Source organism: Lynx canadensis, chromosome B3, assembly GCF_007474595.2.
Source record: "Lynx canadensis isolate LIC74 chromosome B3, mLynCan4.pri.v2, whole genome shotgun sequence".
In the NCBI taxonomy this organism is placed as follows: domain Eukaryota; kingdom Metazoa; phylum Chordata; class Mammalia; order Carnivora; family Felidae; genus Lynx; species Lynx canadensis.
The window spans coordinates 55,136,615-55,162,545 of NC_044308.2; the positions used below are offsets into that span (position 1 = coordinate 55,136,615).

At 40.0% G+C, this 25,931-nt stretch overlaps 1 protein-coding gene across 1 annotated transcript in view; it reads left to right on the forward strand.

Moving 5' to 3' along the window:
• Positions 1-25,931, forward strand: part of FBN1 (fibrillin 1) — a 232,954-nt gene that overhangs the window by 157,642 nt on the left and 49,381 nt on the right. The window contains exons 27-40 of the mRNA XM_030318235.1: positions 635-760; positions 872-997; positions 2,131-2,253; positions 3,337-3,462; positions 5,580-5,705; positions 15,081-15,203; positions 15,347-15,469; positions 16,619-16,744; positions 18,749-18,871; positions 20,652-20,774; positions 21,072-21,236; positions 24,054-24,122; positions 24,219-24,344; positions 25,541-25,663. Of these exons, the coding sequence (XP_030174095.1) occupies positions 635-760; positions 872-997; positions 2,131-2,253; positions 3,337-3,462; positions 5,580-5,705; positions 15,081-15,203; positions 15,347-15,469; positions 16,619-16,744; positions 18,749-18,871; positions 20,652-20,774; positions 21,072-21,236; positions 24,054-24,122; positions 24,219-24,344; positions 25,541-25,663 (1,728 nt within the window). The remainder of the gene's footprint in view (positions 1-634; positions 761-871; positions 998-2,130; positions 2,254-3,336; positions 3,463-5,579; positions 5,706-15,080; positions 15,204-15,346; positions 15,470-16,618; positions 16,745-18,748; positions 18,872-20,651; positions 20,775-21,071; positions 21,237-24,053; positions 24,123-24,218; positions 24,345-25,540; positions 25,664-25,931) is intronic.

Genomic DNA, 25,931 nt, shown 5'->3' on the forward strand with positions numbered 1-25,931 from the left:
GGGCAGAGGGAGACTGACATGCAGAAAGCATGAGGGAATTCATGCTGTGGGCTGGCAGGTGGCCTAGGATACCAGTTATGGGTCTAAGAAGTGAGTTTAACACCTGGAAGAGAAGAGAGAACAATTCAAACATTAGCTGTGTTGGAGGTCACATTATGGGGCTTCTGTCCAACATCTAGAAAAAGAGATTGATTACGCTGGCTGTATTAGATCGGGTTCCCTAGAGAGAGGCCTGAGATGGGGATTTTTGTGAGGTAGTACTCTCAGAAAGAAGCTGTAAGGAAGTAAGGGAAGCAAATTAGGGCAGGGAAAGAGGTCTCTTAGCCCTAACCTGATCCTACAGGGGCCTCTGGAATATGAATGGCACCAAAGAGTTGTCCCACTGTTAGACAAGGAGGTCACATTGTACAGTCCCGTGCCAGCCACTGGGAAGCCCCCAACACGGGGGTGGGGTATAATTCTCGCCTCTCAGACATTTCTGGGTGAGAGGGACAGTGGTTCTCCAAGAAGGGAGTCTGTGAGCCATGGGCAGCCAAGACTCTAACCAACTGGGTGCACTGAGGAGGGCACTGGCCTGGGGTCCTGGACTAGGACACCACCACCATCGTCAACATGGGCCATCGCCATTTTGCAGATATCGATGAGTGTCAGAGAGATCCTCTCCTGTGCCGAGGAGGTGTTTGCCTAAACACAGAGGGAAGCTTCCGCTGCGAATGTCCTCCTGGTCATCAGCTGTCCCCCAACATCTCAGCATGTATAGGTAAGGAAGAAGACTTTCAGACCACTTATTTGTCATCGGCTGTTCAACCCATGCTTCTGCCACAGTCAGAAGCTTCTGTCTGGATGTTAACTATTTTTATTTTCTAAACAGACATCAACGAGTGTGAACTGAGTGCGAACCTCTGCCCCAATGGCCGTTGTGTGAACCTCATAGGGAAGTATCAGTGTGCCTGCAACCCTGGCTATAATCCAACTCCTGACAGGCTGTTCTGTGTCGGTAAGTTCTCTCTTTCATTTTATATTTTATTGTCTCTTCCTAAAACACCCGAACAATGTTCTCTGAGTTTTGTTTTCATCACTAGTTGCTTTTACTTTGTCTTCCTTATTTTCCTGCAAGTAAAAATTCTTTTCATGGTGGCTCACGATCTTTGGATCTCACCTCCCTTTTCTGTTTTAAAGAACCATTTAAATGAAGGATGTTGGATGTTTTAGCTCTAACAAGTATAATTTGAGCCATGCTGCTTTGAACGGTAGCACATGCTTTGTTTATGCACGTGCGTACCCAGGCAAATCAGCAAGTGATTACTAACCACCTGCCATAAACAGAGCCTGGGTTCTGTGACAAAGACAAAAAACATAGGGTACGGTGTCTGCCCTTAGGTGGTTTAGATCAGTTAAGACATTTCAAAGAATAATTATTGGAAAGAAGACTGTGTTCTGTTCATATCTTACGTTGAGATGGAGGCCAGGTCTGGCACTTCTTAAAGACGGGGTTTTGTGGGACAAGCATTTTGCTTTGTGGACAGCCCTCTGTGGGTTTAGTGGGAAGAGTGGCATAGAAAGCCCTCTGGGTTTATTGTGCCCAAAGTCAAAGTGAAACTTTTTAAAAGCTGCCAGTTTTTGCCTGGTTTGGGGTGTACATCATGTGGAACTGCCAAGTCTCACATGGTTTCCACCCAAAGCCATAAATCAGCCCAAATTTTTCTGAAACATGGCCCAGGACAACTGAGAATTCCAACTCAGGTTCTTGAAAAGGATTGGAACGTCAGCCGATCTAACTGAGTGTCAAGTTTATAATTGAATATGTGACCCAGAGAATTTCATCCACGTGCCCATTATCCTACATTGCATGTGGCACACCATGTACTGTGTAACTGATTGTTCATTTAACTCCCGGCTGCAACATAAGCATGATGAAGGTAGGGATAGGATCTGTCTCATTCACTATTAGATTCTTATCTCTAGCACATGGTAGGTTTGTCCTTTATATGTGTTGAAGGAATTGAATGACCCAATGACTTCCAGTTGCCCTAGGATGTTTTTGTCTTGTTTTGTTTTTCTTTGGAAACTTTAAACCCATGCCATGATCTCAAACGCAGAGAAAGGTGATGTTGTTTTTATTTTTCTTAGACATCGACGAATGCAGCATAATGAATGGTAATTGTGAGACTTTCTGCACAAACTCGGAAGGCAGCTATGAATGTAGCTGTCAGCCAGGATTCGCACTAATGCCCGACCAGAGGTCATGCACTGGTGAGTAGGTCTTAGCTTCCTATGAAATCTCTCAATAACAGGTCCATACCTAGAGTGGTTCAGGGCCCATACTTTGGAGTCAGACAGTCCTGAGTTGAAAAAATTTTTTGTCACATATTTTAGCTGCGTGTCCTTAATAAAGATCCTTTGCGTCAGATTCCTCATCTAAAAGATAGGGTTCAGATTGCTTGTGTGGGGGAGTGTATAGAGTGCTTAGCACAGTTCCTGGCATATGGAGTATAAAATATAGTTATCTTATTGATCAGAATCTTGAAGAATCTGATCTTTTGGTTTATTCAGTGCTACTCAGGGCCCAGATTCTCTGGACCGGCAGCATCAGCATCACTCAAGAATGTGTTAGAAATGCAAAATCTTGGGCCTTACCCAGATTTACAGAACCAGAAACTTCTGGGGATAGATCCCAATAATCTGTTTTCACAAGTTCTCCAAGTGCTAACACTTGAGAACTGTTGCTCTAATTTTCACTTCCTGTTGTATCATCCCGGGCTGGAAGAGCCATGTCGTCAGCTGGAGATGAGAAGGGAGGTAGGTAAGACAGGTTTGCACTTTGGTTTCTGTTAAGAAGAGGCCTTGGGTTTAGGAATCAAAATTATTTTATCTTATCTAGAAAAATCTCCTTGAAAAGCTAAAATATAAATTTGACCATAATAGTTAAATGTTGAAAATAAATATTTTTACTAAAAATGCATCGAAGTAGATAAACTTATTTTAAGCAAACTTCACCTTTAAAATAGCAGTAAACCAGATAATAGATCTTAGGCATTTACATTTGACAATGAGAAAAATAAAATTCATAATCATTGTTGAGTGATAAATTCATATCAGGAATAAAATTACTAATTAAATGATGGATTTCTAAGAGGGTGTGGATCTTGATCCTGAATAGTGTATTGTAAATCTTGAAAATGGTTTTCTGCTTTTTCACCCAGGATAAATTGATGGGACATTTGGATTTGAGAACTAATTCTCTTATGCAAATAGGCTGAGTTTATTGGACTTTCTCACCCTTTTATAACAGAACTAATATTAACAACACACTATTGTTGGCTTTATTCTCTGCAGACATTGATGAGTGTGAAGATAACCCCAATATCTGTGATGGTGGTCAGTGTACAAACATACCCGGGGAGTACAGGTGCTTGTGTTATGATGGATTCATGGCATCTGAAGACATGAAGACTTGTGTAGGTGAGAAAAGAAGACAGAATTTTCCATTTCCAGGGCTTGTGAATCTGGGTATTCACAAGCCCTGTTAAATGACATTAGCACTAGTTTGGGTAGTTGATAAATGGATCCTATGGGGAAAGTAAGGATATTTAGGAGCATATTAGTAATATTTCAAATCCAGCAGTCCAAAGAGCAACTTTCTTGTGACTGTGACATAATGTTCTTGTCAGATATGTTATGTGGACTGAGTTAACCATTGGTCAACTCCACACGTACACTTATTTTGTGTCTGTGCATTATTTCTGTCTCCTTAACCCTTCTTCTGTTGTGACTAGAGTCTAGGCCTTTAAAATATTTTTACTAAAGGCAAGCAAAATTTATTTCTGACAAGAATGTGACAAACTCTACAATTGATTGTATTGATGTATTCTATTGCTATGTCTTCAAATTTGTTACAGTTTTCTTCTGTAATATATAATCTCATTCAGTATTTTTTAAGCTCAGACATTGTAGTTTTCATCTCCAAAAATTTGATTTGGGGCATTTTTCACATCTTCTCTATGTCCAGTCATTCCTCTAGCTTTTTGAGCATATGAAGTAGAATTAGAATAACTGCTTCAGTGTCCTTGTCTACCAATTCCATCATCTGTGTCGGTTCTGGGTCATTTCAGTAAATTGACTTTCTTCTTCATTATGGGTCATATTTTCCTGCTTCATTGAATGCTTGGTAATTTTTGATTGAATGCCAGACACTATAAATTTTGACTTACTAGGCGCTAGATATTTTTGTATCCCTAGAAATATTCTTGGGCTTTGTTCTGCAACCCAGTTAAGTTATTTGGAAACAGATGGGTCTTTTCAAAGTTTTGATGTTATGCTTTGAAGCAGCAGTTGCTGTAAGGCTTATTTTGCCCCATTATTGAAGGAAGACCCTTCTAAATTATGAGATTTTTCAATCTGACTGGTAGGAACAGGCACAATTACAGGCCTTCTGTGAGCCCTGATGATTGTTCCCTCTAATTGTTGTGAGTGATACTTCTCCTAGCTTCGAGTGGTTTCTTTACCTGAATGCACTGATCACTACTCATCTGAATATATGACAGGGACCCTTTGCAGATTCCCAGAGCTCTCTCTCTCCCTTCTTTCTTTTACTCTTCCTTGTGAACTCTGACTACCTTGACCTTCCAGGATGTCCAGCAGTATCCCCTCAACTCTGGGACACTACTTGGCTCCAACGGTCATCCCCTTCCCTATGCCATGGACTTAAAACTGTCCATACACTGTAATCTAGGGCATTTATGGAGCTCACCTAGCTTTTCTTTCTCTCAGGCATCACTGTCTTTGTTGCCTCTGTTGTTTTTTTGCTGGTGTTTCCCATGGGAAAGCAAATTCCACCTCTATTACTCCATCTTGGCCAGAAGTGAGAGTCTAGAATTAAAATTTTAAATTATCTCACATTTGTATCTTCAGAAAACCCTTACTGAATATTTATGAAGCCCTACAAATTAAAGTGAATATCATAGGGGTGACTGGGTGGCTCAGTCGTTTTGGCTCAGGCCATGATCTCGTTTGTGGTTTTGTGGGTTTAAGTCCCGCATCAGGCTCTGTGCTGGCAGTGCAGAGCCTGCTTGGGATTCTCTCTCTCTGCTCCTCACCCACTTGCACTGTCTCTGTCTCTGTCAAATAAATAAACTTAAAAAAACCCAGTAAAGTGAATGTCATAAAAAACAGAAACTTTTTAATTTGGGCAAGGAGTGAAGTTTGTCACGACCTGAACTAAGACTAATAGTGCATCTATACTTACTTTTAAAATATGGAATCTAACATGTTGGCAGTCTCAGGCTGAATTAAAATTTTTATCTTGCAACAGAATATGTCATTTTAAAAAGTTTTCTAGACTGTCACATAAACAGGCTCTATACACAGCCTAGGGTCAGTCTGTTTATTTGATTACGTGACCTCCTGCTTGTAGCCCAGATAAAGAGCCAGTCTGCTGGGGTGGCCTGTGGTATGAACTGAGTGTGGCAGGTGTGAATTGAGCTCTGTAAATATGGTCCCTTTTTTTGTCTTCTGTCAGGGAGAAAAGTTTTCAATGATATCAAACAGTTATATGTGTTAATAATATCTGTATTTTACAGATGTCAATGAATGTGACCTAAATCCAAATATCTGCCTAAGTGGAACCTGTGAAAACACGAAAGGTTCATTCATCTGCCACTGTGATATGGGATATTCAGGCAAAAAAGGAAAAACTGGCTGTACAGGTATGTTTTTTCAATTTGAACAAGAAAATATTTGATGGTTAAGAGACTACTGCCATAATTATCAAGTAACACAAGTTCTAAAACCACTAACATTTTAATTGCATTATAAAGCATTTTGTATAACATTTTTCATTAGCTTACCCTCCCTTCTTTGAAACTTGTTATACTTTAGATCAGATCTACACTGAAGTTTTTTCCTTTACCTGTGGAAAAAGGCATATTGAATGAATTACCACTATAACACTATAAATACCAAATTTTATGAGGTTAAAAATCACATTTTTATATTTTATAGTTAACATGCTAATTACTAAACATTCCTATCCCTTTATTAAAGCAAGCCACCCTTGTCAACATTTCATTTAAGGTTTTATAACTGAAATTATTTTTCAAAGAAACATCCTATAATTCATATATTTCATCAATTCCCATCAGTCTTCCACTTCATTTAATTAGTGTGCTTTTGATGTGCTAAGTTGCTTTACCCCAAATATTTCCTCAGACTTAGCAAATCTTAAGACGTGATAATTAAGCTGTTTGTAATTTTTGTTTGCCTAATACCAATAGCTCATAAGAAAACCTTTTCAGAACATTTGTAGGAGATTATTTTATTAAACATCAAGTAAAAGAAGTCACTCTGTGTAGATGATATTGTTTTTAAGTGTTTAGTTGGTGTTTTCAAATTAGAGGACATGATGGTAAGTATGTGGAATAATATAATAATGTTTTACTATAGTTACTTATGGTAATATAACAGATTATGGGATATAACATAATTTAAAACATAATGGAGATCATGGTGAGCTTGAATTAGGTAATGGCATAATTTCTTTACAAATAACAGACTTTGATTCCAAAAGCCAGTTTGGCAAGCCCCTGTGACTTGAAACGAACATTAAAATATTTGTACATTGGCAATGTGGTAAATGTCCTTTTCTTAATTATATCAACATTTTCTTAAGAAAGTTTGCAAAGATATTTATTAACATTCCAAACTGTCCAATAATGCTAAGTTTCAAATTTATAGATATACAAGATAATGCCAATAATATTACTATTGGTTCAAAAATGACAGGTTCTAGCCAAATTATAAAAAGAAGCATGAAGCTAGAATGCCTTCATGCTCACTATATTACTCTTCATACGAAGCATGACTATGGGTCCATTCTAATAAATGGCACAGTGTTTAAAATCTCAACGACTGGTCTCTGGGGTACAGATGATGCTTAGCTCAGTGTGTCTGTGGTTCATGCTTTATTGTTAGCTTTCAGGATAAATATAGGACTTGAGATAAGGAGTGGTGGTCTGGCACTAATGAGGGGAAGGAAGGTAAGACAGTTCCATATTGCATTTTACCTAATAGAGGCAATACCATTGTTGGTTCAGTTGAACTCCCTGAAATTCAGCCCAAAGAACTGAGAGGCTAGGAGAAAGTTAATCTAATGGGACAGTCTGCATTCCCTGTAAGAAAAGGATCTGTAGAATTTCATGCTCCAGGGGCGCCTGGGTGGCGCAGTCGGTTAAGCGTCCGACTTCAGCCAGGTCACGATCTCGCGGTCCGTGAGTTCGAACCCCGCGTCAGGCTCTGGGCTGATGGCTCAGAGCCTGGAGCCTGTTTGCGATTCTGTGTCTCCCTCTCTCTCTGCCCCTCCCCCGTTCATGCTCTGTCTCTCTCTGTCCCAAAAATAAATGTTGAAAAAAAAAATTTTTTTAAAAGAATTTCATGCTCCGGGGCGCCTGGGTGGCGCAGTCGGTTAAGCGTCCGACTTCAGCCAGGTCACGATCTCGCGGTCCGTGGGTTCGAGCCCCGCGTCAGGCTCTGGGCTGATGGCTCGGAGCCTGGAGCCTGTTTCCGATTCTGTGTCTCCCTCTCTCTCTGCCCCTCCCCCGTTCATGCTCTGTCTCTCTCTGTCCCAAAAATAAATAAACATTGAAAAAAAAAAAAAAAATTTTTAAAAGAATTTCATGCTCCAAATTCCAGCTAAGATATGCATGTACAGAGGCTGATTATTTCAGGCCTGTCACCGTGATGAAAGCTAAAATTTTCATGCACTGTTAATATCAATTCAGGTAAATGAGATATAATGTATATAATGCCCTTGGCACAGTGCTTGGCATACAGTAGCTGCTGAATAAATAGTGACTATTGTTGTCATTGTAAAATGACACATACAGACACAGTGTCTAGAAGCCATTTTAATTAAAGACATAACATGTCTTTAATAACAGTAGTTCAACAAAGTTCTGTACTACTATTTACTGATACATGCTTGAGACCAGTTTAGAGAAGGGAAATCTTACTCTGTATATTAAAAGTCTTGTTTTTCATAACTGAGTCTGCACTGTTGTAATGAGAGCCACGTACCCCGTGTTAGATGAGAGGACACCAGTGACACCAGTTTGACATTAAGAACAGCAGTCTTGGGGCACCTGGGTGGCTCAGTCGGTTGGGCGTCCGACTTCGGCTCAGGTCATGATCTCACGGTCTGTGAGTTCGAGCCCCGCGTCAGGCTCTGTGCTGATATCGCAGAGCCCGGAGCTGGCTTCGGATTCTGTGTCTCCCTGTCTCTCTGCCCCTCCCCTGCTCATGCTCTGTCTCTCTCTGTCTCAAAAATAAATAAAACATTAAAAAAAATTAAAAAAAAAAACAACAGCAGACTTGTAGTAAAATGACATGACCAGAAACCTAGATTTGAAGTTCAAGAAATACTCCATTCTTTTCTAAGGGCCAGCATCACCCTACTTTTAAATTGTAGCCCCAAAGGACTTCTCAATTTCATAAAACCCAGCCAGCACCGTAGAGAGAAGACGAGTTTCACAGCCACTTCCGTAGCATTGCCTCATGGCACATGATAGCCTCATGTAAAGTAGTACAACTCTGGATTTTACTGGCTAGCTCTTCCGCTGGTGTGTGGGCCTGAACAGCTCAAGGTGCTCTGTAGTTACATAAGCGTTCCTCTTGCATCAGCACCCTTTTAGCGAGGTACAGAAAGAGAGGGTGCATCGGGAAGGGAAGAAAAAGAGGTCCTCTGTAATTACCGTTATTCAACCAATGGTATCACATTTGATTGGAAATGACTTGCACAAACCGGAATTGGCAGCAAGTTTGCTGTACTTAAACACAAGTCTTAAAAAAACTGAGCCAAAATGTATTTTTAATCCCATGTAACTAGGGCTCTATTAGCCTGCTTTTAGTTTAAAATTAGTGTCACTCCCAACTTAGAATACCATCAGGTTACCTTGGTGACAGTCATGTTAAAGACAAGTGTTTATAATGTCCCAGGCAACTAATGTAAATAGAGATATGTATCTTGCCTAACGGGATAAGCAAGACACAGCACAACTAACAGTGAAGAACAAACCTGGGACAAGGTTTTTGATAATATGTGTAAATGTATTTTTGTGCATATATATGTATACATACATACAATGTGTATGCTAATAAGTGTATGTATATGTATATGTATGTGTGTGTACACACACACACACACACACACATATATATATATATATATATATATATATATATATATATATATAAATGAGTACCCTGTAAAGGAATTGTAAAAATATGTATGCTATTTCATAGGGAAGAACTTTGTTTCATGAGAACTGAAAAAAAAAAAAACGTCCTCTGGGTTCCATTACAGCTTTGTCTAAATATTTCAGCTCCCTTGTCGTTACTGATTGTTTCCATTTTAACAAATAAACATGTTTTTTCTCCCAATCACTTTAGCAGTGTTCAGAATCCACCCACTGACTTACATTCCCAGCCCACACAGATGTTAAGGGTTTCTTTTTTCTCCTTAAGCTTTGTTCAAATCATGGGTATCACTGAGGGGAATGTTCTATTTAATGGAGGGAGAATGTACATTTGCTTAAAATCTAGAACATGCTCTTCTGTCCGTAGCTTAAGGGGGCTGGATTATAGTGTTTGTGGCCCACATGCCAGGCTTCTTCTGTTCATTCCATATAATTGTAATTAGACAATAAATTGGAAGAAGAGCTAAGTTGCTGCTAAGTGCCAGCCCTAGTGGGTCCCTGCTTTCAAAAATGAACTTCTGAGAACCTACCTCCCATCCTGTGTTCACTCAGTCAGTGAACAAGCATACCATTAAGATCAGAAGAATTGTTTTCAGTTAAAATAGCAGCATATCTGGGTAATTCCATTTCTCAAACACTCTGCTTCTTTTCACATGAGAAATGTTACTCATGGGTCTTAGTCCATGACAGAGAATCATATTCTTCAAAACCATCAGGACTCGGTGAGAATTTGTGCCCATTTCCTCCCAGCTCTTCTTATCACTGCTAATTGTCCTCTACTGGCTGTCAGCCTGTGAAAACTCTGTGGGTGTTCAGTTAAATAGTCTTGGCTCAAATTTGGATCCAAATAGAGAAATCCAAGTAGCCTTCATGTTTGGCCTCTCCATTTATTCCAATGTCCTCTTCCCCAATGCCCAGGCAAGGAGATCTCACAGTGTGCCAGCTCCACTGTGAGTGATGGCCAGAAGGCAAGAGGGCAGGTGTGTGTGTGGGTGATACAGTGTTTCCTTGTAAGACTGTCAGAGGAGGCCAGAGTAGAGGAGAGCACAAAGCCCTTACTCGAATGTCAGTGGAACACACCCAGAACCTGTGCATGGGGTCTGCTTAGACCACACCCTTGCCTATCAAGACAGCCATGCAAGTAGAACCTTTGAGTCTTTGTGAGGGAACTTTGGTGGGGTTAAGGACATTGCAGTGTCAGCCCTAAATTTGCATTTCCTTGCTTTTCTTGGCTTGTGCTTATTCTTAATCTTAAAAAAGGAATTTTCTGTCTGGAGCAAACTTGTGGGGGAAAGAGAACATTTGTACAGAAAGAAACGTTCTTGGCAAGCATGTGCTATGTTTCCTTACCATTATTGAAGAGTAGATGTTTGAATACAGCATTTTGTTTGTTTGTTTTCCTTATGGGTCAGTTTCTTCTTCTGTTTGCTTTTATAATGAGGTATAGTCTTAGGCACAAGTCTGCCATGGGAATAATTAATAAATAATAGCTGGCAATAGTACATGTGCACATACATACACATGCAAAGACATTTTACTCAAGGATGCCTTTACACTTTATGACCAACTTTTTCTTTTCTTTTTGTTTGTTTATTTACTTTGAGAGAGAGCGCAAGAGCATGCATGTGTGAGTGGGGGAGGGGGAAGGTGAGTGTAGAGAGAGGGAGAGAGAGAAAGAGAGAGAGACAGAGAGAGAGAGAATCCCAAGTAGGCTCCTTGCTGTCAGCACAGAGCCCGACCCAGGGCTTGAACTCACAAACCGTGAGATCATAACCTGAGCCAAAGTCAAGAGTCAGATGCTTAACTGACTGAACCAGCGCCCCTGACCAACTCTTTCTAATTCGCTTGTTACTTGTTAAAAGTCGTTGAGACTTAAACAAATGACTTAAACAATGACTTAAACAAATATTCACACAATGAAGAATTGAATATTGGCTCCTGAGTTATCATTTCTCCTAGTATCTAAAGCCTATGATACATGGCTTCTTACAAATAGAATTTCTTTTCACCTTGAAAACATTGCAGTAAAACTGCATGCATTTTCTCAAATTAGAAATTTACAGTAGCATATGGGTGGCTCAGTTGGTTAAGCATCTGACTCTTGATTTCAGCTCAGGTCATGATCTCATGGTTTCGTGGGATTGTGAGCCCCATGTCAGGCTCTGCACTAACAGCACGGAGCCTGCTCGGGATTCTGTATCTCCTTCTGTCTCTACCCCTCCCCTGCTTGCATTCTCTATCTCTCAAAAATAAATAAACATTTAAAGGAAAAAGAAATTTATATTAGCATATTATTAATGATTTTAAAAGGGTCGGAGACTCCTTTTAAAAGAAATGGTAACTTTCTGAATTGCAAGATTAAATAGAGAAAGCAAAAAATCCATATGAAAACCTTTCGTAATTAGAAAGTTGGAATTTGGTAATTAGAAAAAGATTAGAGAATTACTAGATTTACAAGCTATGATCATCTCTGAAAATTATACTAAGTAGAAAATATTTGTGAAAATTTCTGAAAGTCTGTTAATACTCACCAAGATTTTGAAAACTCCATGAAGTGGGACTTAGAATAAAGTCCTTATGTAACCAAATAAATCAGCTCGATTATACTGCTGTGGTCCAGACAAAAGAGTGCCAAGCAGGAGACAGGGAAAATAAGTTCTACGTGGTTCTGGCTATACCATTTATTGACCTTGGGGCCCTTGAAAGTCCCCATGTTCTTGGGGACCAACTGTACCTCCTCTGAGAAACTGAGAATTCGGAAAGTCAAATTCTGAGTTCTTTCTACTTGGAAAATTCCTTAATTTTATAACATTTAGAAGCTTCCATACTTAGGCAATTGAAACTCATTGTTTCTACCTAACTCAAAAGAGATTATGACAAAGAAGGGAAATGAAGACAGGACTCTGCAAAAGGTCATTAACGCTGAGGGAAGTGATTTTTACCTGAGGAAGAAAGAAGTGTTAATGGTCCCATTTGGGAGCCCTTAGGTCAGGCTTACTTTCTTGAATTCTCGTGCAAACTTACTACTGTTATCCCTGGGCTGGCCTTCCTCCTCATTTCCTTGGAATGTGCCCTGCTCAATTATTCAGTTGGTTAAAGCTTCCAGTCACAAGTCTAAAGCTCCCTGGTATGTGCCTGCCTTGACCCGCTTTAATAACTCGATAGGTTCATGTGGCTGCCAAGGTTACATTAAAATTCACCCATACAATACATTCTAATTGTCAGAACTTTCTTCCAGGCATGTTTTCATTTTATGATCATTAGTGATATCACAAAATATTTTTGTAGGAAAAATGTCACTATTTTATTTTGTGTTTGCTCTAGAAGTTATGAAGAAGCCAAAGATCTCAGGATCATTTCAGGGCTTCAGAGGGAACATTTGGCAAACAGCATGTTTCCAAACACTTTCAAATCATTTAATTGGGCTTCTTAAGTAAACAAAGGGTAAACACAAGTTGCTTGCCCAGTTTCTTTTTCATGCCCCTTTTCAAATGATCACTGAAAATTCTTGTAACATTTCACATGCCAAAACTATCCCTCTTGACCTAAGTTAGATGTTGGTTTCCATATAGAGTCGTAGTATCCCTACTTAGGAATTCTTATTCTTAGTTAACGAAAAAGTTGTTATAAGGTTAAGTACCTGTCCTTCATAATGGATTTAGTTTGGGGAGTAAGGATACTGGTACCAATCTCAATTCTGATCACCAATAGGGTGTCTTAAAATTCAACTCAGTTCTGACAATATCTACCTGGAAATAGTGAAAGATGCCACAGTTTAAGGGCTCAGTTACACAAGACTGTCCTCATTTCACATGCCAATCACATGTCCAGGTTGTTACCTATGCTTTTGAACTACTGGCTATTAGTCCTACAAATTAAAGGCTCCCAACACCCCTCTATCCCATCACAGAACTCCGCTTACTTGCTAGATCACCAGTATATTATAAAAGAATATAACTCAGGAACAGCCAGAGAGAAGGGATGCATAGAGCTAGGTAGGGGGTAGAGGTGTGGAACTTCGAGGCCCTCTCTGAGCAAGCCATTCTCCTTGAATCTCCACATATTCACCAATCCAGAAGCTTTTGGGGTTTTATTGGAGGCTTCATTACATAGGCATCTGAACCCATCTTTTGGGGTTTTATTGGAGGCTTTGTTACATAGGCATGATTGATCAAATCGTTGGTCATTGGTCATTGATTCAACCCCAGCCTCTCTCCCATGGGGGTCAGGGGTGAAACTGGAAGTTCTAACCCTCTAATTACATGGTTGATTCTCCTGGCAACAAACTCCATGCTTAGGTGAAGTCCAAAATTTACCTCATAAATGTAACAAAATACACCTTTGTGCTCTCATCACTAGGTAATTCCAAGAGTTTTAGGAACTCTGTGCCAGAAACAGGGATAAAGACCAAGGTTTATTTCTTATAAATCACAATATCACAGAAAAATAACATTTCACTTTACATTTTATAGCACTTTTATATTATAGAATCCGTCTTGGCTAAATTTGGAAATGGAATTTTGGAGAATGGAGAACTTTCAAGAATTTGGAGTCTTTTAGTCATGTTAAAAAAAGAAATGCAACTGAATAAAATTTAAAGGTCTTATTGGCTTTATTCCACAATTTACTCATTCAGCAGCATCCCATCTAGCAAATACAAAGGAGCCCCAAGGAGCTGTACAAAATGGAAGACTTTTTTTTTTGGGTGTAAAGGGAGATAGAAACAAGGAAGGAGCAGATGGTTTCAGGCAAGGTCACCTTTCTATGGGGACAGAAAGAGTTCTATCAGGTAGATTACCTCATTAGTGCTAACCAGGTAACTCCAGGTTGACTGGTTAAAGGTTTCATTCCTGGGAGAGGCTGCAATTAAGTTAGTTATTAAGCCACGGTTTGCTGATATGGGGCTTAGCACAAGTGACTCCATTTTAATCCTGTTGTCTATTTTTAACAGTAATATGACCTTAATCTGGTACTCCTTTTACAGAAAAATCTGCATTGGATTGATTTGAATTTTACATGAAATATACAAGAAGGCTTGGGTCTCCAACCTGCTAGAACTCTAAGAAGCGAGAGGAAAGATGGTTCACTCACTGCCTTAAGGAAAATTCTCTGCTAATGCTTGAATTAGCAATACCTAAAGTAAAACTTGTATAGAAATAAAGCATAATTAAATAATACAGTAATTCCATTTGAGAATAAAATATATTTAATACATATTATTTGAGTGAAAAAGTTTTCTAGTATGCCAACAACATTGTATTCCTTTGTACAAGATATGAAAACAATGTGCACCATTACTTTATAGTTGATTTAATAAAAATATCGGGAATAGAAACATGTGACCATGAGTGTTGATACCATAGAATGTTAGGCAAACCACTTTTTAAAGTCTTCAACTTGAAAGAGGTTCATTTTGTTTTGCGATGACTGGACACATTAAAATAATGGAAGATACTTAGAATTAATAATAGCAAGTAGCATCATATTGTTCTTTCTTTATAAATTGGAATTTAAAGCTGTCCAATATATGCAGTTATATATGTGGATGCTAAGCCAATCTATATAATACTGTGGAAAGTGTGAAAGTGAGTCAACTGTTGAAGTTGAAAGTGCTAAACCAATCTATATAATGCTGTGGAAAGTGTAAAACCAATCTATGTTAAACCAATGATGCTAAACCAATCTATATAATACTGTGGAAAGTGTGAAAGTGAGTCAACTGTGTGAAAGTGACTCACTTGTTGAAGTTGCTAGTTGCCATTGCTGAGTTATTTAAAAGACCAAGAAGGCATTTGTGCTACTTTTTTTTTAAACCATTGGTTATTTTTCCAGACATCAATGAATGTGAAATTGGAGCACACAACTGCGACAGACATGCTGTATGTACCAACACGGCAGGAAGCTTCAAATGTAGCTGCAGCCCCGGGTGGATCGGAGATGGCATTAAGTGCACTGGTGGGTTGGAAAACAGCAGCAGTTGCTTCTCATGAGCTGCCTGGACTATAAACATGAAAATATTTATTCTGTAAAAAATTTGTATACTATTGACTTTAAACGTCACACTTTCTGTTCGTAACAATGTGACTTTTTTCCATAAGATCTGGATGAATGCTCCAATGGAACCCACATGTGCAGCCAACATGCAGACTGCAAGAATACCATGGGCTCTTACCGCTGCCTTTGTAAAGAAGGATACACGGGCGATGGCTTCACTTGTACAGGTAGGCTTGTGTGGGGAAAAACTGCGGAAATGGAAATCAGAGAAGCCAGGTGTTTCACAGCTTTCAGACCATTAGGTTTTCTCCTGAAGTTTGGGTCAGTTATAGACAACTTCTAATAGAAAAGATTAGTTATGTGAAACTACATGCCTGTGGAATGGAAATTTGGAGCCAGGTCCATTAGGGAGACTTCAGAAGCTACTAAAAATACATACATATATACAGTTATATAGTTGATGGGTATCATTGTATGCAATGATGTCATTACTTTTTTTAAAAAAATTATGCTTCTTTTTGTAATCCTTAGCCTTTATATTTTTGTGCCTATTTCTCACTGTGGGCTTCGTTCCTATACCAAACCTGAGTGAGCTTGCTGTACGAAGCTATGTATGAAGGGATGCAGATGTTCTAGATCTCAATAAGATACTGAGATCCATTTCATGTGACTTGAAAGCATTAATATATCCCGAACATTCTGCTCACAGGACATCACTTAAACATAAAAGAAACTAAGGCCCAGTCAGTGATTTACCTGGAATTTTTCCAACTCATTGAAAATTTTTAGCATATTTGAAATTGTTTATGTCTAATTCAGTGAAATTTTGTCATCATAAACCTTCCATTACTTCTTAGAAAATATTCAAAGTTTCACATATCAGACATACATGGTCCATGTGCTTGATATTTAATGCCTGTGGTTATTAGCAAAACTGAGTCAAAATTAAGCAGACAGGAACATTTGGCTTCCTTTGTAGTTGCTGTTCCAGGTGTTTTGCTACCCATCTGAGCTGAGTCTGAAACCTAAGAAATAGGCACAAATCATGGCATGTTATTTCCTGTCATGGATGTGTCCTCATGTGGGTGACCCTGCTTGAAAAAGCCTTAATTTGAATGATTCATTTGACTTATTATTCATTTTACATCACTAGGGACAATTTAGCATTCAGGATTCTGAATCTGAACCCCATATTCATGGACTATTCAATACTAACATTCAAAGGAGAAAAAAGAATGAGTTTAAATGTATCACATAGAAATTTGATGAAACACTGCAATACTCAGGAAGTTGAAAATGATAAAAAAAAGTCAGATGTGAGGAAGTAGGAACCTGCTGACTAAGGACGAGTAACTTGTGTTTCTTTCTGGCTGTAGATCTTGATGAGTGCTCTGAGAATCTGAATCTGTGTGGCAATGGCCAGTGCCTAAATGCCCCAGGAGGATACCGCTGTGAATGTGACATGGGCTTTGTGCCCAGTGCTGATGGGAAAGCCTGTGAAGGTAACTGATGGGGAAGCTGCTGGGGCCCTTGTAAAGCCTGACAAGATGAGGTTATTTAAACATTCCTGATTTTTTTTTTTTTTTAACTGAGGTGTGTTTTGGCTTCACATCTAAGCTGGTCAATTCAGTCTGTGGAGGTATTAGGTCTCCAGCTGGATGATTTCTCTTTGTACAGAGAAAATCTCAACTTTCTGACCACAAGCTGCACAGCCAACCATGGCCAGATGGTCTACACGAGCACACCCATTGGCCATAGGAGAGAGACACTAACAAGGTGTGGTTAACTCAGTGCGACTTGTTTATCCCCATTGCTGGGGGAAAGAGCTCAAAGTGCCCTGATAATGTCCTGTTGAAGGATTCTCTTTAAATATGTTTTTAATCTCTGCTATGGTTTGGTTTCTAGAAATAAAAGCTTTAAAATAATAGAGCAGATAATCTTCTCCATATGTAGAATAATGTACTGGGTTTGTCTCACATGGTCTCTAAATATCTAATACATGTGAATATGGAACAATCCTTTGCAAATCCGTTCAGTAAGGGATAATGTTATATGTCATGCTGTCTCCCAGTGCAAGTCTCTGTCTTTCTGAGAAGTGTTGGTCAAACAAGAAGAATCCTGGGAGCCTGTTGGCTAAGGCTGGCACCCACTAGGAAACACAAGGTTCTTCTCTTTCCCCACACTTGTCAAATCTAAGTGCATTATCCCTCACTGACAAGAATTAGTGTCTACCATGAACTAAAAAGATTTCAGTAGAAATAAACAAATGATAACCATTGACAGTAGAAGTTTAAACAAGACCCTGATTAATGTCATAACTAATAATTGTTGCTTGGTAATTGGACATTAACTCAAAATCAGTCTTTAGTTACGGCGTGTATACTAATTCCCTCATAGAGTTCTATGTAAATACTTTTCTTTGTTATGGAACCATTAGGTGTTCTTTATACAGTTTATATTAAATATGCAGAGTTTGATATAAAATTCTTCTGAATCAAGAAACCAGATTATGCTCTTGACCATGTGCCTAATACGTTGTTTACTTTTGTTACTCTGAACATCCAAGGAAAACAGGTACTGTGCCACTTCTGGTAACCTAAATAGGCACAAAGTTTTGCTTCTTTTCATGCTATAAGGGAAGGTTGTGTTTGTTTGTTTGTTCTTAATATAAATCATTGCCTGCAGAGTGGTTATAGCTATTTAAAGCCAGTCTCAAGGCTGATAATGTGCCTGTGTGTCAATTACACACGCAGAACATTAATGTGAGGCGGGGACCAAGGCCTGGAAGAAGTGTCTGCAGTTTTGGATCTCCATCAACAATAGCAAGCACACAACATAGCACTAGGGATACAGAAGATTATAAAACTGATTACAAAAGTTACCACAAAGCCTTTGTGGTCTGTAAAATTTTATAACCCATGATAAAAAACAATGACTGTATGGATAAGAACAACAAAAGAATTTGGTCTAAGGTAGCCTTTTTGACTTTTACTTCACAAAAATGACATGGATCTATGTGAAAGACCAGAAATTATATACATGAAATGCTTAGCCTACTGCTTGGCATGTAATGGAGGCTGAAAAAAGTGAGCTCTCACGTAAGAGGCTTCACTACACTTGGCAAATCATCTAACAGGCTTTAGGAGAAGCATGTGGATTGATGTTAGGTGGTCTTCATTTTATTTTTTTTTATTTATTTATTTTGAGAGAAAGAAAGAGAGCACAAGCAGGTGAGGGGTCAGAGAGGGGGAGAGACAGAATCCAAGGCAGGCTCTACACCATCAGTGCAGAGCCCAATGCGGGGATTGAACTCACAAACCTTGAGATCATGACCCGAGCTGAGACCAAGAGTTAGATGCTTAGCCACCCAGACACCCCAGCAGTCTTCATTTTCTTGATAACATGAGGTGCCTAATGACACTGGTCAGTTCCTTTAGCAAAATAATAATAATAATAATAATAATAATAATAATAATAATTTCTCCCCCTTTGTATCCCTCCCCAAGATATCGACGAGTGCTCCCTTCCGAACATCTGTGTTTTTGGAACTTGCCACAACCTTCCCGGCTTGTTCCGCTGTGAGTGCGAGATAGGCTATGAACTGGACAGAAGTGGTGGGAACTGCACAGGTAAGACGTCCATTCCCATCGAAATCTGCTCCCAGGTGTCCCTAGGACCTGGCTCTTGGGGTATCACTGGGACCTCACAAGAATATTCACAGAGTCACAGAATTAATTTCCTGGAACGGGGTACATGTAAGGATGCAGAGGAAAGAGTGGCAGACGATTGAAGGAACAGAGTTTATAGCCTCACAGTCAAGTTCATGGCTATAGAAGAATGTTCTAGGGGTGCTCTGGCTGAAAGGTCTCCCAGCCATTCCTTTTCTCCTTAGGCACATTTTCAGAAAGGTTCCTTTTGAAGGCCGTGCACTGGGATCATGAGTCTTCTCCTGGCACTTCTCCATTGTAACACCCACTCCTTCCCATCGTGGCCTGTCCGTGGTCACCAGAGAATGTGATACAGAGAGCACAGCCACCAATTTCTAGTGTGTAGATCATTTTCTTATAGAGCAGGGGACTCTCAGGGAACATAGGAAAAAAAAAAATAGAAAAGCTATAGGCCCTCTGTGGACTGTCACTTGGTTCCCTTTGGCACTGAGTTAAGACTTTGCAATACATCTGCATTCTCTTTCCTGGGCCACTGGTCTATTCAAGGATATTGAGGAAACATGTTCCATTCTGGATAGGCCCAGGATTTCAGGGGAAAATTTTTTTTTCCAGTTACCTAAACAAGCTGTGATTCAGTAGCTCTCCAGTTTATGACCACCACCACCACCACCATGACCACCTCCCTGAAATAAATCTAGACCAGGGTATTCCTCTCAAAGACATTCTTCTGTCTTTTTTGTTTTGGTTTTTTGTTGTGTTTGTTTTGTTTTGTTTTGTTTTGATGGAAACTCATGACACCAAGCCAGGCCTCTAGCATGCCTCAGGAAGTTGCCTCTCCATGGCCCATATGCCTTCCTCAGTGCCCCAGCTTACCATCAGCATCGTTCTGTCTGACCTCATTTCTATTAGTCTTCCCTGTCCCTCCAAGTTCACATGCAATCTGAGCAAATGAATTTTCTGCAGTGGAACCTACAGGAAGGTTACCAGGTCCACAGCAGGCTGGGAGGGAAACCCAAGGAGAAAGGTATCCTCATTTCCCGTTCTCTTCTCTCTGAGTCAGCTTGTCTGTTCTTAAGTATTTCATCAGTGTTCAAAACAGACAAAAGGATTACATGAGGTGGAATTTGCCAAAACCCACATCTTAAATCCGGAAGTCTGTACATATTTTTGGAATAGAAACTGAAAGGGAAATATTCCACACAGCATCAATGATGGGAGAGTGACTCTTAGCAGGCTTGAGGAAGCACACTAAGCCTTGTGCGTGTGTCTGCCTTGTACTCAGCTGGACCGAGGCGAGCGTGCCCGGTTGGGGAAGCAGCAGAAGTTGCCTGCTCCTAAGGGTTCCCTGGGACATCTTGCTCTAATTTGATGAAATAACAAGCCGCACATATTAAATATATTTTCTTAAAACCTGTGTCTGAATTTTTGGTTGACCGAGGTCACAGTAGTGTTTTCCTTTCAGTTACCTTGACTGGAATATTTTTCCTAGTTCCAAAGTTATATTTTCTCCTGATGACAAATTTGAATGCTAAATGTGTTCCAGGGGAAAAAGACCAAAGACTATGACATATTTCCTTCCTGAGGGGTTTTTATTTCAGAAGTGGAAGACCGTATTTCTAGGCGTAATATAACTAGTAACTCTTAAAATTCTTGTTGGGAGCCCCAGATCCACTGCTACCGTTGTATGGTGACGTCTGCCCCACATTGGCTGATAATCGTGCCCCTTGCTGTGTGGTTTTAGATGTTAATGAATGTCTGGATCCAACCACGTGTATCAGTGGGAACTGTGTCAACACTCCAGGCAGCTATACCTGTGACTGTCCACCCGACTTTGAGCTGAATCCAACTCGAGTTGGCTGTGTTGGTAAGATCTTAAAACTTTTTAGAGAGTATACTTTTACTTTGAAAGCAGCATTGAACATTCCATTCTCAATTTTTAAAAAAGTAATACCTAAAAATGTAAACATTGCCTAAATCTGATTTATACTTTCAGTTATTTTTTATTCTGTAGGTAAATTCCCAGTATATGTGTTTGGGCACTTCTTAGTTTCATGGTAAAAGTAATTGCAGTGTTTAAACAGTTTCTGAAATGGATTTCAATATCCAGCCCTCCCATAGAGAGAATATTCTTGACACTCTTTTGTTTATACATGGTAAATAGATACCCGCTCTGGAAATTGCTATCTGGATGTTCGACCTCGAGGAGACAATGGAGATACAGCCTGTAGCAATGAAATTGGAGTTGGTGTCTCCAAGGCTTCCTGCTGCTGTTCTTTGGGTAAAGCCTGGGGTACTCCTTGTGAGCTGTGCCCTCCTGTGAACACATGTAAGTGTACATCCTCCTGTTTATTATTATTATTCCTGCTCAGGCCGGTTCTCCTTTCTAGATCCACAGGACAGAAGCTACAGAAAGAGGGAGCTGCCTCCAGTCTCTAGTCTTTAGTCAGGGAAAGGAGATCAAACCTCTCAGCCCTACTGAGGGACCCCATTCCCAATTTGGGTGTCAGAAGAGTCCCCAGTTGGCTTGTACTAAAAGGGCAGGTGGGGCAGGCAGGTGACATTTCATTTCTATGTGAGTGAAAAGTACATAGCGCTATTTTAAAGAAGATTTTTACAGGCTAGGTTACTTATATAATATTGCTTACCTTCCAGGAACACATCAATAGATGTGTGGGCTAGTTATCAAAAGCTCTAGGATAGGTTAGACACTTGGTCCCTGGTAAAAGAAAAGTGATTAGTTAAGTAAATAAGAAAGGGAAGGTTATTTCTATTCTTATGGTATTACTTGAAAGAAAGCTTTAGAATGTGATTTTAAGGACATAAATAAGTCTCCTAAAAATAGAAAAGGCTTCACATTTTTCTAAGTGGGTCCTATATGAGGATTCAGTCAGATGTGGCTTCTTAGGCAAAGGTTGATGCTGCTGCTAACAGTGTATATTGGGATAGGTACTGATTCTTTCCCTGCGGAAGGCTCATTTATTCACTTTCTCTAAAATTATTTGTTGGGTACCTAGAGTGTGTACTCTGAGTGTGCAAAGACGAATTAGACTAGATTCTGCCCTCCAGAAGTGTACAGCTAGCAAAGTGTGACCCAAACATAAAAGCTACAATTGAGTGTAGGTCTCAATAAGGGAAGAAAGAACAGAAACAGTGCCATGAACAGGAGAAAGAGCACTCCTCGCTCCAGTTAGGACTCTATATCACTTGGCACTGATGTAACTTTGGGCAAATTACTTACCAAGACTTGAACTTCCTCATTCATATAATGCCTCATAGAATTAAAAGAAGTCATTCATGTCAAGCACTCAGCACAGGGATGAAGGCTTAGCAGGCACCTTCTTTCTTCTCTTCAGAAAGGGAAGTCAGGGGGCGCCTGGGTGGCGCAGTCGGTTAAGCGTCCGACTTCAGCCAGGTCACGATCTCGCGGTCCGTGAGTTCGAGCCCCGCGTCAGGCTCTGGGCTGATGGCTCAGAGCCTGGAGCCTGTTTCCGATTCTGTGTCTCCCTCTCTCTCTCTGCCCCTCCCCCGTTCATGCTCTGTCTCTCTCTGTCCCAAAAATAAATAAACGTTGAAAAAAAAAAAATTGCTTTAGAAAGGGAAGTCAGTTCTGAAATGGCAGAGGTGGTGATGACCTTGTGCGTTTTTTCCCTGGGCCTTGAAGGCAGGGTGTGACCTGAAAAAGGAGACTTAAAAAGAGTGTATGATTAGAGGAAGAGGAGGAAAAAAAAAATGAAAGAGGGAGGTAGTTAATTTCATTGACGTTGAAAGAAGCAAACCAAGGTGTTTAAGTAGGGGAGTCAGCTCTATTGATTAATAATGATTAGCAAAGCAGAGTTCCTGGGTGACACAGCTGGTTAAGTGGCAAACTCTTGGCTTTGGCTCAGGTCATGGTCTCACAGGTTTACTGAGATCCAACCCTGTGTCAGGCTCCACACGGAGCATGGAGCCTGCTTGGAATTCTCTTTCTTGTACTCATAAACAAACAAACAAACTTAAAAAAAAATTATTAGTAAAGCAATAGGTCCACACTACCCCAAACTGGATCAGACCTGGAACTGAAATATATACATGTGTACATTTAGGCATATACACATAGCATTTCAGAAAGCCAGGAGAGGGATTATCAGATTTGGAAAGATTAGGATGATTATGAAAGAGCTAATTTTTATCAAAGCTCACCAGGATGACACAGCAGATTAGGTTCATTTTTTTTTTAAGTTTATTTATTTATTGAGAGAAAGAGCACACGCACGCGCACACACGCGTGTGCGTGGGAGGGGCAAAGAGAGAGAGAATCCCAAGCAGGCTCCATACTCTGCACTGAGCCTGATGTGGGGCTCTGTCTCACAACCATGAGATTGCGACCTGAGCTGAAATCAAGAGTCAGATGCTTAACTGACTGATCCACCCAGACGCCCCAGTTAGGTTCATTCTTACTCACATGTGCCTGTAAGTATCACACTGCTGGCGCATGGCACTGAAATAAATGTTCTTGAGCGAAATACTTGAATGACAGAATTAATGGATAAAATCGAAGGACAATGTAGAAAGTTGGTTTGGGAAACCAAGGGAATCAGTATTGCACTCAGTAAAATAGAGGGGCAAGAAAGATCTCTAGGCATTAAAGACAAAAGTGGGATGGGAACCAGGAAAGAACAGCTTTCCCTGAGGTTCTATTTGGAAAGAGTTTTGGAGACAGGCTGATTAACATTATTAAGGGAGGCAGTAATTCCCAGGAAGTAAGGCTGAACAAAATGTAAAAATGGAGGAGTTTGTTAGAAAAAAAAAAAAAGGGGGAAGAAAATCTTTACAAAGAAGTAGTGATGACAATAACTGCTACTTCATCACTACTAGTGATGAACGTGAATAAAACATGTTCACAGGAACAGGAGGCCAGGAGGGTAGGTGGTGGGTCCAAAGACTGAGGACAGTGGCCTTCCATCTTTCTGGCACCCTTAGTAAAAGCCATTTGAAAATAACACGCATACACACAGTTGTTAACTTGCTTAAGATGGGTGGGGTAACTGCTAAGGATTCCTGAAAATGAATATTTTCAGTTGGCTATGTCAGTATTTCTCTTGAGGATACGATTTCTAGAAATTTTAGATTCAAAAGAACTCCATTTGATTTTTTGTTTCAATAGCTGAGTACAAAATTCTTTGTCCTGGAGGAGAAGGTTTTCGGCCCAACCCTATCACTGTCATCCTGGAAGGTAATTCTGTATCCTTGATCTTAAAGTATGCACATTTTGGACTTCCTTGGGTTTATTTACAGTGCTGAAGAAATGCTGTTGTTTTCATTTTGACAGACATTGATGAGTGCCAGGAGCTCCCAGGACTGTGCCAAGGCGGGAAATGTATCAACACCTTCGGCAGTTTCCAGTGCCGCTGTCCAACCGGTTACTACCTGAACGAAGATACCCGAGTGTGTGACGGTAAATGGTCCTTTAGGAGGATAAGTTCTTTCAGCTATTGAGAACTGACCTCAAAAGCCAGTATACAGTCACCAGTAAAACTAAGAATTTAGCTATACAGCGCAATGGTCTAAACATGAACCTAGCCAGGTAAATGTGCCATACTTGTGGCAGCTTGCACGAATGTTACTGATGGGATATCATTTCTGATACGCCCCAAATATTCCTCTTCTTCCGAGAAAAGTGGAGTTTTATTATCTTAGGCCATTGTCTCACTTATGCCTGCAGTTTTCTGGGCTCTTTAGAAAAGCCATTTATATTAGAGTAGCTCAGGTCTCATTTCAAGGACTTCTGTATTCTGGGAAGCACTGAGTTCTTCTTCTTCCTGTTCTTTACCACTTATCTGTACTAATGAACCAAAATGAGCTTCTCTTAAAAAGGCAGCCTCTTTGGTCTTATGATGTAAGTGATAATTCCTGTTCATCCTGTGTTATTGGAAAGATGGAGAATATTGACCGCTTCTGGTTTTCAAAGCACTTGGGCCATAGACTGTGGTGGGAAAGATGGTTTTCATCTATATGAGGGAGTCACATGACTAGTTAGGAAGATACTTCCCTGTATCCTGGAGGAGAAATATGCCTCTGGCTCTCCAAAAGGCTCATGAGGTGACTTCGATAAAGGATGACCTCACTGTGTATTAATTGAGTATCACAGTGTATATAACACAGCTCTAAGACCCCTGGAATCAACAAAGATTAGAGTCAACCTCTGTGTTTGAAATGGGGATAGAGGTGTTAAATACCTACTTCCATTCTACCTTACCAATGCAAATTCATGAAAGTGGTTGTTGAATGGCTTCAGGGTCTATTATATTCTTCCACAGATTTTGTGAACATATGACGTATTAGCGGTCTTTCTGAAGGATTTCTCCACATCTCCATCTCTGCATCCCTTTCAGGATGTTATGGACTCATCTATTAGGAACTCCTATCAGAAGGCAAAACCTTTTTTTTCTGGCACTTCCTTTCCTGAAAACATACACATTAGCGTAGGCAAAGGGCACCGATGAATTAAAACATCTATTTTTGTTATCCAGATTTCAAAGTGCCCTGTGGATTTTCTCCTCCATTGTCGACATTTATGTTGACACTGAGTATCAGGCCATTCCAAAGAGTGAAGGTTTCATATTCGTATACCACTTTCTGTCTGGATTACAGATGTGAATGAATGTGAGACTCCCGGAATCTGTGGTCCAGGGACGTGTTACAACACCGTCGGCAACTACACCTGTATTTGCCCTCCAGACTACATGCAAGTGAATGGGGGGAATAATTGCATGGGTAAGTTCAAGTTTTTCTTAATCTTGCATGTCCGATCTTCATCTGTGAAGAGAAAAAGAGCTTGTAAGCCCAGCACTTGGTCCTTAGTGTTATGTTACTCATCAGACCGAGTGCTGCCTGCCACCCTTCCACTGTCTTTGTGAGAGCCTCCTCCCTTGTAAACCATAAGCTTGGCCTTTTTTCCCCACCTTGTGTGGGTGGTTGGGAGTTTTCTTTAAAATGTAATGTTGGAAAATCCCAAACAACGGTTTAATAGTACTTCTTTTGT